Source organism: Trichomycterus rosablanca, chromosome 2 (assembly GCF_030014385.1).
Source record: "Trichomycterus rosablanca isolate fTriRos1 chromosome 2, fTriRos1.hap1, whole genome shotgun sequence".
Classification (NCBI taxonomy): domain Eukaryota; kingdom Metazoa; phylum Chordata; class Actinopteri; order Siluriformes; family Trichomycteridae; genus Trichomycterus; species Trichomycterus rosablanca.
Genome location: NC_085989.1, coordinates 47,966,298 through 47,979,973, shown reverse-complemented (window position 1 = coordinate 47,979,973; position 13,676 = coordinate 47,966,298). Strand labels below are relative to the sequence as shown.

The window sequence follows — 13,676 nt, the reverse complement described above, 5'->3', positions numbered from 1 at the left end:
ATGTAAAGGTCTAGGGTCTGCTTTTCTGAGCTCAGGTTAATGGATAAGACATTAATGTTAGGCTTTTTGCTTAAGTACCTAAGATATTCTAGAACAGTGTTTCTCAACCTTTTTTCAGTCACGGCACCCTTTAAAAGTATTCAAAATCTCAAGTCACCCCAGTCTAAAATGTATTAAAAAACTTACACTCTGCATCCCTCGGACTGCTAACACACAAAAACACTACAGGGAAGAGACGTACTGTGGTTGCATTGCATTAAGTTTTAGAAAAATCCTCTCTTGTGCAGAGATGTGCTTGTGTTTGTTTCTGCTTTAAAACATACGTGTCATGAACCAATCAGATTTAACATCATTAAACAAGTTTATAGTTTATTTCTCAATTATTTGTCATTATACCACTAGCACTGCTCATTGTCTGCATGGTTTCTCTGTAGCTCGGTTACGGCTCTCAAACTTAAACTCGAAAGAAGCTTTATTGGCATGACAAATAAGCACATTCTTATTGCCAAAGCAAGTTAGAGAGAAATAATAAAAAGAACAATAAAAAAGAACAAATATATACAAAACAGATACATGTGCAAAAATATAAAATAGAATAAAACATTAATAAAAAAAGTGCAAAATAATAACAATAAAAATTATAATATTTACATTAATGAGGTAGTTAGCTCTCTCTCTCTGTGTGTGTGTCGCTTGCTCTCTCCGCGATACTGAAAGTGATTTAAATTTCGACAATAAACAGCTCTTATTATGACTGATAAATTCCCTCTACTGATGGAAGTGGAATGGTTAAATTACAGCCTATAAGAACTGCACAGAAAATATATATACAGTGTATCACAAAAGTGAGTACACCCCTCACATTTCTGCAGATATTTAAGTATATCTTTTCATGGGACAACACTGACAAAATGACACTTTGACACAATGAAAAGTAGTCTGTGTGCAGCTTATATAACAGTGTAAATTTATTCTTCCCTCAAAATAACTCAATATACAGCCATTAATGTCTAAACCACCGGCAACAAAAGTGAGTACACCCCTAAGAGACTACACCCCTAAATGTCCAAATTGAGCACTGCTTGTCATTTTTCCTCCAAAATGTCATGTGATTTGTTAGTGTTACTAGGTCTCAGGTGTGCATAGGGAGCAGGTGTGTTCAATTTAATAGTACAGCTCTCACACTCTCTCATACTGGTCACTGAAAGTTCCAACATGGCACCTCATGGCAAAGAACTCTCTGAGGATCTTAAAAGACGAATTGTTGCGCTACATGAAGATGGCCAAGGCTACAAGAAGATTGCCAACACCCTGAAACTGAGCTGCAGCACAGTGGCCAAGATCATCCAGCATTTTAAAAGAGCAGGGTCCACTCAGAACAGACCTCGCGTTGGTCGTCCAAAGAAGCTGAGTGCACATGCTCAGCGTCACATCCAACTGCTGTCTTTGAAAGATAGGCGCAGGAGTGCTGTCAGCATTGCTGCAGAGATTGAAAAGGTGGGGGGTCAGCCTGTCAGTGCTCAGACCATACGCCGCACACTACATCAAATTGGTCTGCTTGGCTGTGACCCCAGAAGGAAGCCTTTTCTGAAGTCTCTACACAATAAAGCCCGCAAACAGTTTGCTGAAGACATGTCAACAAAGGACATGGATTACTGGAACCATGTCCTATGGTCTGATGAGACCAAGATTAATTTGTTTGGTTCAGATGGTCTCAAGCATGTGTGGCGGCAATCAGGTGAGGAGTACAAAGATAAGTGTGTCATGCCTACAGTCAAGCATGGTGGTGGGAATGCCATGGTCTGGGGCTGCATGAGTGCAGCAGGTGTTGGGGAGTTACATTTCATTGAGGGACACATGAACTCCAATATGTACTGTGAAATACTGAAGCAGAGCATGATCCCCTCCCTCCGGAAACTGGGTCGCAGGGCAGTGTTCCAGCATGATAATGACCCCAAACACACCTCTAAGACGACCACTGCTTTATTGAAGAGGCTTAGGGTAAAGGTGATGGACTGGCCAAGCATGTCTCCAGACCTAAACCCAATAGAACATCTTTGGGGCATCCTCAAGCGGAAGGTGGAGGAGTGCAAAGTCTCGCCAGCTCCGTGATGTCGTCATGGAGGAGTGGAAAAGCATTCCAGTGGCAACCTGTGAAGCTCTGGTAAACTCCATGCCCAGGAGAGTTAAGGCAGTTCTGGGAAATAATGGTGGCCACACAAAATATTGACACTTCAGGAACTTTCACTAAGGGGTGTACTCACTTTTGTTGCCGGTGGTTTAGACATTAATGGCTGTATATTGAGTTATTTTGAGGGAAGAATAAATTTACACTGTTATATAAGCTGCACACAGACTACTTTTCATTGTGTCAAAGTGTCATTTTGTCAGTGTTGTCCCATGAAAAGATATACTTAAATATCTGCAGAAATGTGAGGGGTGTACTCACTTTTGTGATACACTGTATATTATAAAGGCTCCCAGAGGCGCGACTCGGTTCCTTTTGTTCATTTTAAAGAGCCGTTTAATAGAATCGGATCGTTCACGAACGACTCATCACAATAGGCAACGCACGCAACCCGGTTTCACGTTGTAGCATGGGGAAAGGGGCGTCTACATTTTCATGATAAGTTGACTTTTTTGTATTTTAAATTTATTTCATTTTCAATATCAGTAACGTCAGAATATTTTTGACGGCACCCCTGACGAAGCCAGACGGCACCCCAGGGTGCTGCGGCACCCAGGTTGAGAAAGGCTGTTCTAGAGTTCCTGTGTTACGGTACCCAGGCTAAATGTAATAGTTCCTGTGTTAAGTTCTTGTGTTAATTTGTTTATTAGGATTTTAACGTCATGTTTTACACTTTGGTTACATTCATGACAGGAAACGGTAGTTACTTATTACACAAGATTCATCAGTTTAAGGTTTTAATGTCAAACACAGTCATGGACAATTTAGTGTCTCTAATTCACCTCAATTGCCAACATTTTAAAGAGTTCTTACTAAATTATTGGGATTATTTTGTCCAGTCCTAAATTTCCTGTGGAAATTTTCGGTGCTAGAGCTTCTAATACATTTTCTTTATTTTCTTTAGTAGAAATTGCTCTAAACATGAGGGTCCGCAGAAGAGGATGGCAAAAAGTTTCCGCACTTTTTTAAAAACTCTATTTATTAAGAATGTCAAAAACTCCATCACATTTCTACATGTTGTTCACCTTCCGATGCAGTTTTCCAGCATCGTACCAACTTTTTAACAGCATCAGCAAAAACTGTTTTTGGTTAACCACTGATGCGCTGCTACTTTTACATCATAACCACATGAAAATCTTCTCCCCCTTAACGCTTCTTTGAGTGTCCAAACAGGTGGAAATCAGATGGAGCTAAATTCGGACTATAAGCGTCTCTCAGTCTCTCAGACACGACCAATTACTACTCCTCCCACCCTCACCGCTTCCAACCAAAATATAAAAGTGTGGAAACTTTTTGAAGATCCCTCGTATTAAAGTCTACACTTTTGTTTATCAGACACGACGGCTGCGTGACACATGGTATGTTCTGAATTTCAGCTTATTTGGTTGTTTGGGGCGGCATGGTGGATAAGTGGGTAGCACTGTCGCCTCACAGCAAGAAGGTCCTGGGTTCGATCCCCAAGTGGGGCGGTCCGGGTCCTTTCTGTGTGGAGTTTGCATGTGTGGGTTTCCTCCAGGTGCTCTGGTTTCCTCCCACATGACTGTGTTTGATATTAAACCTGTGAACTGATGAACCTTGTGTAATGAGTAACTACCGACCGTTACTGTCATGAATGTAATCAAAGTGTAAAAACATGACGTTAAAATCCTAATAAACAAACAAACAACCAGGATAAAACCCGGCTAAAATCTTCACAGAGGTTCCCACGTATCCGATAATGTTCAGCTAAAACGGGGACTGCGCTCATCGATTAGCGAGGCCGAGACATTTATTCGTGAACAAAAACAAATACAGAGGGAGAGGAGAAACAAAACAAAACAAATGGCCCTGTCTGTGACCGGGGCTAAATTACTTTATATAGGAGGAAGACGTATGAGCTAGTAGGAGTAGCAGGGAAATCAGTCCTGAGGGAAAAGCACTATTCCTCTGCATTATTTGTCCCGCTGCTCCTGATTGGTGTGTCGCGATGTGGATCGATTTTAACATTATCAATAAGGGGAGAGGATGAAAGGTGCAGTGTGTTTACGCTATCACAAGTGACACACTCAATTACTAATGCACAGTCCTATAAATAAAGCTTAATATTTCAGGGCGTGTTCATACAAATATGGATTTTTTTTAATCATGGTTTCCTCCTTACATCAAAGCGTTGTGTTTTAAGTCTTTCCTTCTACCAAAAGAATTTAAAACACCAAAATAAGCGTGTCAGCCCAATAGATGGCGATGATGTGTCATCATACTTCATGTAAACCGCCTAAAGAGGAGCGTTATTACTGCGAGACTGATTTATTGACTTTGAATGCAAGTCAATGCTTTAAAATGAATTTCTCTCAGAAATTCTTGACAAATATTTGCTTTTATGTTAAACCAGATTATTCTGAACTGAGATTTCTGATTTATTTTTTCAAAATGTATGTACAACGTGTCTACAAATCAGACATCCCAGGTCTCCCGGAAGTTTCGGGAGTCTCCCACATATACACAGCGGCTCCCTGATGCCCGAAAGTCAGATAGAATCTCCCGGAATCTAGAACGAGCGGCCAAGAGCGACACAACCGCGCACACGTATTAAATCCGTTATCTGATATACAATCTAGCGCACTGTGTAGGGAACATAAATCAATCGTCTAATATACTGTCTAGTGCACTATGTAGGGAACATAAATCCGTGATCTGATATACAATTTAGTGCACTATGTAGGAACATAATAAATTATGTAATACACTATCTAGTGCACTATGTAAGGAACACAAATCATCATCTAGTTATACTTTCTAGTGCACTATGTAGTGAACATGAATGCGTTATCTAATACACTATCTAGTGCACTAGGTAGGGAACATAAATCAGTGATCTGATATACAATCTAGTGCACTGTGTAGGGAACATAAACCCATTGTCTAATTCACTATCTATTGCACAACATAGGGAACATAAATTCATATCTAAAATACTACCTAGTGCACTATGTAGGGAACATAAATCCGTTATCTGATATACAATTTAGTGCACTATGTAGGGAACCTAAATCCGTTAACTAATACGCTACCTAAAGCATTATGTAAGAAACATAAGTCTATTATCTAGCATACTATCTAGTGCACTAAGTAAGGAACATAAATTCTTTTCTAATATACAATCTAGTGCACTATGTAGGGAACATAAATCTATTATCTTTCACACTATCTAGTGCACTACGTAGTACACATCAATGTGTTTGTGACGCGGACAGTTAGCTTAGTAGCTCAGTTAGCAGCTCCTAAAAGTTTTGTTGTCACCCATATCCTTTGGTGTGTGCGAGAGGTTTTTTATGTTTTTTTTTTGGGCTTGGAGGGTTGAGGTCCGGGTCCGAGGGTACCTCCCTGAAATGAGTTTTTGCAACTTGGGATGTCTGACAAATGATCACATACTAGTGGTGTGCGATACTGCAGTATCGCCGATATTGATACAGATACCGATACTTTTTAATAATTAAGGTAGATGCATCATCAAATTGCTAAATCTGAATGAATTTTCATGACATTTAAGTGTATTATTGTAATACATACATTTTTTGTAAGTAGCTGCTCTCAGTAGGGTTGTAAATAAATTCAGATGTTTAAAGCGGTCCAATTTCTTGTTTCTGGTGCTTTACTTTCTCACAACGTTACCATCATGGCGTATCAACACAAAGCGGCTAACTCATACCCCATAGTTGTGTTTGCCGGGTGAATAAATTTGTACATTTTTAATAGTGACCGAATACACGTGTCCTTGTTCATTTAAAATAAAAAAATCGATGCTATTCTGTTTACATTTGTAAGCGCAAAGTCAAAAGAAAAGAGCTCTCATTCACCAAAACATGGAATAAGTGCAAAACATGGATTCATGTGCATAAGGTGCTCCGTACTTTACGTACGTATAGTTTACACTATTATTTCCATAAAATCACCCCAATTTCTGTATCTGCAAAGCAAAGTATTCAAAAACTTACAATCTTCCAATGCTTACCAGTGTACTGATGTCTGTTAGGATTTTAACAACATAACAACGTGACGGTACCACAACAAAACACAGCAGAGCAGGAGGGGAGGAGCGAGGTGAGCATGTAAGATGTGAGAGGAGCGGTGTTACAGACATGATCTTTACTTTCTGATGAAACGGGAGAAACGTGATGAATGTAGCGGAGAAAAAGTAAAAGTAAAGTGTCGATCCCATCACACTAGTATCGATCCGATACCAATACCAACGTTGGTATCGATAATATTGATATTTGGATCGATCCGCCCACCACTATCACATACAAGTAACATTAACATCAATAGTCTTATTAGCATGACACAATGATTTTTATTTTAGGTATTTACAAGTTTTTTTTAATGCATTTTCTCCCTTTTTCTCCTGATTTTTAGCATGTCCAATTTTTACCCAATTCCGCTCTACTGGTGCTGACCCCCGCTCCTGATTGAGGAGAGCGAACAGACACACGTCCCCTCCGATACGTGAGCAGTAGCCGACTGCATCTTTTCACCTGCACCAGCCGAGTTCATATGCAAATCAGCCTTGTGCACGAAGAGCCACACCCTGATCAGCATTATTCCTCTACTCCGTGTAGATGCCATCAACCAGCCAGCAGAGGTCGTAAATGCATCAGTTATGAGGTCCCTATCCGGCTCTCACCCTGTATAAGCAACAGCCAAATGCTGTTCATATAGCCGCCCAGCTCAGCCGGATGGCAGAGCTGAGATTCGATACGGTGTATTCGAAATCCCAGCTCTGGTGTGCAAGCGTATTTTACTGCTGTGCCACCTGAGCGGCCTTTATGAGGTTTTTTTGTGTTTTAAAAAAAACATTTTCTTCCCTTTTTCTCCCTTTTAGCACGTCCGATTGCCAGATTGCATCATGCTTCCTCTCCACCAATGCCGATCCCTGCTCTGATTGAGGAGAACGAAGCTCACCCACGCCCCCTCCGACACGTGGGCAGCAGCCGTATGCATCTTATCACCTACACTTTGACAAGTGCAGTGCAGCTCAGCACACCTGACAACACCCTGACAGTTCTCTTTTCCCATCTCTCCCATATCTGAACAACAGGCTAATCGTTGGCCGGCAGGCAGAGCTGAGATTCGATACGATGTATTTGAGATCCCAGCTCTGGTTCCAGTATGTGTTTTTTTTTTACTGCTGTGCCACCTGAGCGGCCATTTCATGTGTTTTTTTAAATGATCCATTGGTTTAATATTCTTGAGGAAAGGAAAAACCATAGGTCGCACAAGTTTGGCAACCCCTAAATTAGCTTGTTTTTATTATTATTATTGTTTCGTGTTTGTGTGTACGTACCTGTCACTGTATGCAGCAGCAGTGGCAGGCTGGGCATATCTGTACGCTGCATAGCCTCCCTGCAGGAACACACGGACAAACATCATAAATATGCAAACTCACAATTCTTTCATCCACTCATAACAGACAAAACTTATTTTTGGAGATATGACACACAATGAACAGTGCAAGTGCAAATGCCAGTGTTCCAGGAGAATTTAAGACCACAAACACTGTATGATGTTAAAAAAAAACATCTTATAAAAGTGATGCTTGGGTATGATTGGGTGTAAAAGGAGCTTTTTGGAAAGGATTAGTCCTTTATGAGCAAGGATGGGTCTAAACTTCGCATGTGGACTCATGCACATGTAGTAGTTGGACAGATTTTACACATTTAACCTCATACAGTGCATATCATCAAAAGATTTAGGAAGTCCAGAGGAAATTTGGTGAATAAAAGGCAAGGGCAACAAAAAAGACATCAACACCGAATCCTGGGGACCTTTGACCCGGGAGGACTCAGATGGCATTGTTTTAATACCAGACGTGGTGCTGCAGGTTAAGTCAGCTTTGGAGCCAGTGCTTTGGATCGGGATGCGTTTGGGACAGAATCATCTTGGGCTGTAATTCATTCAGAGCTGAAGATTAGGATGGGTCTGGGACCAAATTATCTTGAGCTGTTATCAAGCTGGTGGATATGATTGAAATTTATTGGGACAGAAGGTTCTTGAGTGGTAATCAAGTTGGTAATTTAGATTGGAATTAATTGGAAATGAAAGTTTTGAGTTGATACTTTGTGCTATGAAAAGGAACGGGTTTGGGACCAAATGATCTTGGGCTGTTATCAAGTTGGTGGTTCAGATTGAAATTTATTGGTCATTTAGATTGGAATTAATTGTAAATAAAAGTTTTAAGTTGGTACTTGGTACTTCGTATTGGAACGGCTGGGACAGAATTATCTCGGGCTGTAGTTACGTTGGGACGTGGTTCTGGTAAAGCGTGTACAGAATGTTCTCATGTAGTGGGATCAGATACCTAACTTGGTGATGTGAGTCAACTCAGACTGGAACGTAATGTTCTTAGACTGTAGTTAGATTAACGCTTTAAGTCGGGTCAGGTTTGGACTGAGTGTTCTTGGGCTATTTTTAAGTTGGTGCTTTAGTTCGCGTGGGTTCTGAACAGGATGTTCTTGGGCGGAGGTTGAGTTGGCAGTGCAGGTGAGGTCAGGTTTATGCCGAGTGTTTCTGGTATTGTAGACCTCATTAAAAACTTTAGCCTGGATGTAAGAAAAAACATTCAAATCATGATGTTCTGGTCGAGTTCCTACACCAACACCTGCCTGGATGTTAATGTTCTACACCAGGGGTGTCCAAACTTTCTTCACTAAGGGCCACATATGAAAAAAGGCTGGGCCACACACTAGAGGTGAGATACACTGATCAGCCATAACATTATGACCACCTCCTTGTTTCTAAACACACTGTCCATTTTATCAGCTCCACTTACCATATAGAAGCACTTTGTAGTTCTACAATTACTGACTGTAGTCCACCTGTTTCTCTACATGCTTTGTTAGTCCCCTTTCATGCTGTTCTTCAATGGTCAGGACCCCCACAGGACCACCAAAGAGCAGGTATTATTTAGGTGGTGGATCATTCTCAGCACTGCAGTGACACTGACATGGTGGTGGTGTGTTAGTGTGTGTTGTGCTGGTATGAGTGGATCAGACACAGCAGCGCTGCTGTAGTTTTTAAATACCGTGTCCACTCACTGTCCACTCTATTAGACACTCCTACCTGGTTGCTTCACTTTGTAGATGTAAAGTCAGAGACGATCGCTTATCTATTGCTGCTGTTTGAGTTGGTCATCTTCTAGACCTTCATCAGTGGTCACAGGACGCTGCCCACATTGCGCTGTTGGCTGGATATATTTGGTTGGTGGACTATTCTCAGTCCAGCAGTGACAGTGAGGTGTTTAAAGACTTCAGCAGCGCTGCTGTGTCTGATCCACTCATACCAGCACAACACACACTAACACACCACCACCATGTCAGTGTCACTGCAGTGCTTAGAATGATTCACCACCCAAATAATACCTGCTCTGTGGTGGTCCTGGGAGTGTCCTGACCACTGAAGAACAGGGTGAAAGGGGGCTAATAAAGCATGCAGAGAAACATATGGACTACAGTCAGTAATTGTAAAACTACAAAGTGCTTCTATATGCTAAGTGGAGCTGATAAAATGGACAGTTTGTGTAATGTTATGGCTGATCGATGTATACTGTCACAGTACTGTAAGTCTTGGATAAAGGTGCTGCTAAATGCCGTAAAAGTAAATGACCGGAATAACATGACTGGGACTCCAGTGAACCACAGTAAGAGTTATTATCTCCAAATGGAAAACAGCCTTGGAAAATGAATGAACCTCTTTAGAAGTAGACTATTCCTACGACTGCATCCAGTATTAGAAAGAGTCAGACATGGTGGTGGTGGTGTGATGTTGTGGGGATGCTTTGCAGCTTTAGGTCCTTGTTGATGCTGTTAGAGGGTGCAAATACTTTTAATGGTGAGATATTTCTGTAGTGAAGTACAGTGTGTGCATAGTAATTTAAGTGTGTGTGTGTGAGATAGTCATGGCTCTTTAATAGTGCTAAGAGAGAAGCGCGAGACAAGTGCCAGTGCCAATGCTGACCTCATCCTCGCCAGCTCTAAGTGCGTGTTGGTGTGTGTGTGTGTGTGTGTTAGCGGAGGGGGTTTAGAATTTGCTCGTCGGGTTTCTTGGCACTGCGAAGCAGATCGACTAGGTTTTGGGTTCAGAGAGCGAAGTTGCAGCAAAACTGGAGTCGATTTACACTGTACGCACACACACACACACACACACACGGTTACTCACGTAGATCTCAGCACCGTAGAATCCGTCCTGGTACACCACTCTGAGAGAGACAGACATGAGAAATGCATTACACACTTGCATCAGTGTAACGTCAAGAAATTCAAGAACGCTTTTTCATCTACAGGGGGCTTTTTTACTACCACTGCTGGGGACCCTGATGCCATCTAAGGAGGGTATATTTGCCTGAAAAATCTGCTCATACTTTGGTGGATTCCCACGTCTGAGGTCAGTCTTGCGCATGGAGAGTTACTCACTGATCTCCACGTTCCTCCACTTCTTTTCTGATTTAGCGTGGTCAATCTGTCTTCCACTGTTGGGGACCCCTGATTGCATTTGAGGTGGGTATATTGCTGCTCACGCCTCCTTCGACCTGCGAGCAAGCCTAGCCGACCCATTCTGTTCACCCATGCTTTCTGCACAGGCGCCTCTATCTGCCAATTAGGGTCCTTACACAGCGTTTGAAGACCCCACCCATTTCATCCCACCCAGCAGACACGGTGGCCAGTTACCAATTATAGTCTGCTAGATGGCACCCAGTTACCCAGATGTGTTCGAAGCAATGTGTTCAGAATCTTGGTGCTGGTGTGTTAGCGGAATATCCCGCTGTGCCACCTGGGCGCCTCCTCCACTTCTGTACAGGCGCCTTGTGCTACTAACCAGGGTTCATACACAGCATCGAAAACCCCACCCACTTTTTTAATCCTGTCTTTTCCCACACAGCATACTAGTGGCCAGTTTGTCTGCCAATTGTGCCCGGTAGATGGCGCCCAGCTGACTGGTAGCAGAGCCGAAATTCGAATCGAACCGATATGTTCAGAATCTCGGCGCTGGTGTGTTAGCGGAATAACCCGCTGTGCCACCTGGGCGCATCCTCCACTTCTGTACAGGCACCTCGTGCTACTAAGCAGGGTCCTTACACAGCATCGAAAACCCCATGCACTTTTTTAATCCTGTCTTTTCCCACACAGCAGACTAGTGGCCAGTTTGTCTGCCAACTGTCCCCGCTAGATGGCGCCCAACCGATCGGTTACCTGGTACCAATTTCTTATCTGGAACTGTTCACCAGTAGGGATGTAACGATGCACCACAAGGCTGTTAAAAATCAGTGCACATGTGCCATGATTCGAATCGGTAATTCATGTAAAATGAATCGATGTTCACTCTAAACAGCAGAGGGCGCTGGCGCTATTCACCTCGCCTGGTTGACGTCACTACACAGAGTTGTATGGGATTTTCCAGCCAAATTTATTTATGTGTTTTTAATATGATTTTTTTAACACTAAAAGGGAAATGTGCAGCATTGTTTTGCATGGTTTGTACCTACCTCAGAAATAAAAAAAACATTCATTATTTGTCATAATTTGTCTTCAACTTCGTTTTGTTTAAAAAATCAGGAAAAAAATTGTATCGTGAACCCAGTATCGTGAATTGTATTGCATCGTGGGTAGAGTGTATTGTTACATCCCTATTCACCAGTACCCAATTTGGGTACGAATGACTGCTGGTCTGTAACTGAATCATGTCAGGGGTTTGGAGGTGTGTCATCCCATGGTGATTTATTACATTCATTAATCCATCACCACTTACCGCTTCCATTCACACTGGGTACAAAACAGACAGACACCCTGGACAGATGTCAATGCATCGTAGGGCAACTTATACCCACACCTTCACCAACCCATAGGCGCAATTCAGAGCCACCAGTCCACCTTCTGCACATTTCTCAGAGAGCCGAAGTGACCAGAGGAAACACTGACATGACGTTTACATTTGCAGAATGTAGTGGATGAAGTTTTATCCAAAGCGACTTACACTTATGACTGAACACAGTTTGAGCAATCAAGTATTAAGGGCTTTGCTTAGGGGCCCAACAGTAGCAACTTGGTGGTGATTGGGCTTGAACCAGCAGCCTAGTCCAGTAAGCTATTTCTGTCCCACTAAGCTACATGAAACAGTCAACAGGCAGTGTAACCCAGGGTGTCAGATTCAGGTCCTGGAAGGCTGCAGTCCCACAATGCTTTGTGTTTTCACACCTACGTTCAGCTCATAAGGCTCTCGGTAATCACTTAATAAGCTGAATCAGCTGTGATAAATGAGGTAATATTCAAAACCCTGTAGCCCTCAAGGACTGGAATCAGACAGCCCTGGTCGGTCACTGGACGCCACTCCGATCACTGAAGACTGGAGGTAAACTGGTTTGGAGTTCAACTGGATATAAATATAAATAAAACTCATCCAGTCTGAACAGGGCGATGGTTGGGGGGTGACCTGAAGGGTGGAGGACATGACGGGAAAGAGGAGGCTGTAGACGCGCTCATGCGTCCATGTGACTGGAAGACAAATGGCGTGTGGTGTGAAGGAGGAGCTGTGAGATTTACACAGATGGATGAGCTACGCACCCTGTTTTAAAAAACGGCTCGTTCTGAATGTGATCACAGATAAAGCGCTTCTCATTTCCATATTAAGAAGCCGTTTGCATGATATTAGGAGCTGGATTGTTTCCTCGTTTCCTCGACACACACACATACACACACACGCATGCTGTATGATCAAAAGTATGTGGACACCATAGTAAATGATTGAGTTAAGGTGTTTTACAGATTGCTAAGGGGTGTTTGAAATATATTAAATAGATAATTTGCTTGAGGTACTTGAGTGGTGCAGCGCTAAAGTTACCATTAAGATCCAGGGATCTGGGGTTCGAATCTCAGCTGTGCTATCGGGCTGGAGTCTGTACGGACCTGGTTTGCTAATGTCCAAGACTGGAATGGACAAAACAGTCACAGTGCTGGTCCCAAACCCAGATAGCAATAGGAGGGTTGCGTCAACAGGGGCATCCGGGGTTAAAACAAAACCACTGTGCCAAGTCTGGTATGTGCCAAAGCCAAGTCCATAAAGGCATGGTTGGACGAGTTTGGTTTAAAACTATATATTAATTCTATTTAGCAGATTGGAGATGAATTTGAAGTTTGAAGACCCCGCCCAATATTCTGCTCATCCCTCCCTGCAGGCACTGCCAATTATGCTCAGTAGATGGTGCCCAGCTGAGCGGTGGCAGAGCCGAGATTCGAACCGATGCGTTCAGAATCTCGGTGCTGGTGCGCTAGCGGAATATCCTGCTGTCACCACCGGTTTCTGAACGCCATTCAGATCAGTGAAGTCAGAGCTGAACCGGCCTAGAGTTTCCTCAGCTGATAACAAATGAAAAACAAACCTGGATAAATCAACTGGATATACACTGACCAGGCATAACATTATGACCACTGACAGGTGAAGTGAGTAACACTGATGATCTCTT

General features: G+C 42.6%; 1 protein-coding gene across 2 annotated transcripts in view; it reads right to left on the bottom strand.

Annotated features, from left to right (window-relative positions):
- LOC134334430 (RNA binding protein fox-1 homolog 3-like) overlaps positions 1-13,676 on the bottom strand; it is a 177,951-nt gene that overhangs the window by 26,639 nt on the left and 137,636 nt on the right. For both annotated transcript variants that reach the window (XM_063016747.1, XM_063016741.1), the window contains exons 9-10: positions 10,379-10,418; positions 7,509-7,567 (exon numbers count right to left, since the gene is read on the bottom strand). In XM_063016747.1, the coding sequence (XP_062872817.1) occupies positions 7,509-7,567; positions 10,379-10,418 (99 nt within the window). The remainder of the gene's footprint in view (positions 1-7,508; positions 7,568-10,378; positions 10,419-13,676) is intronic.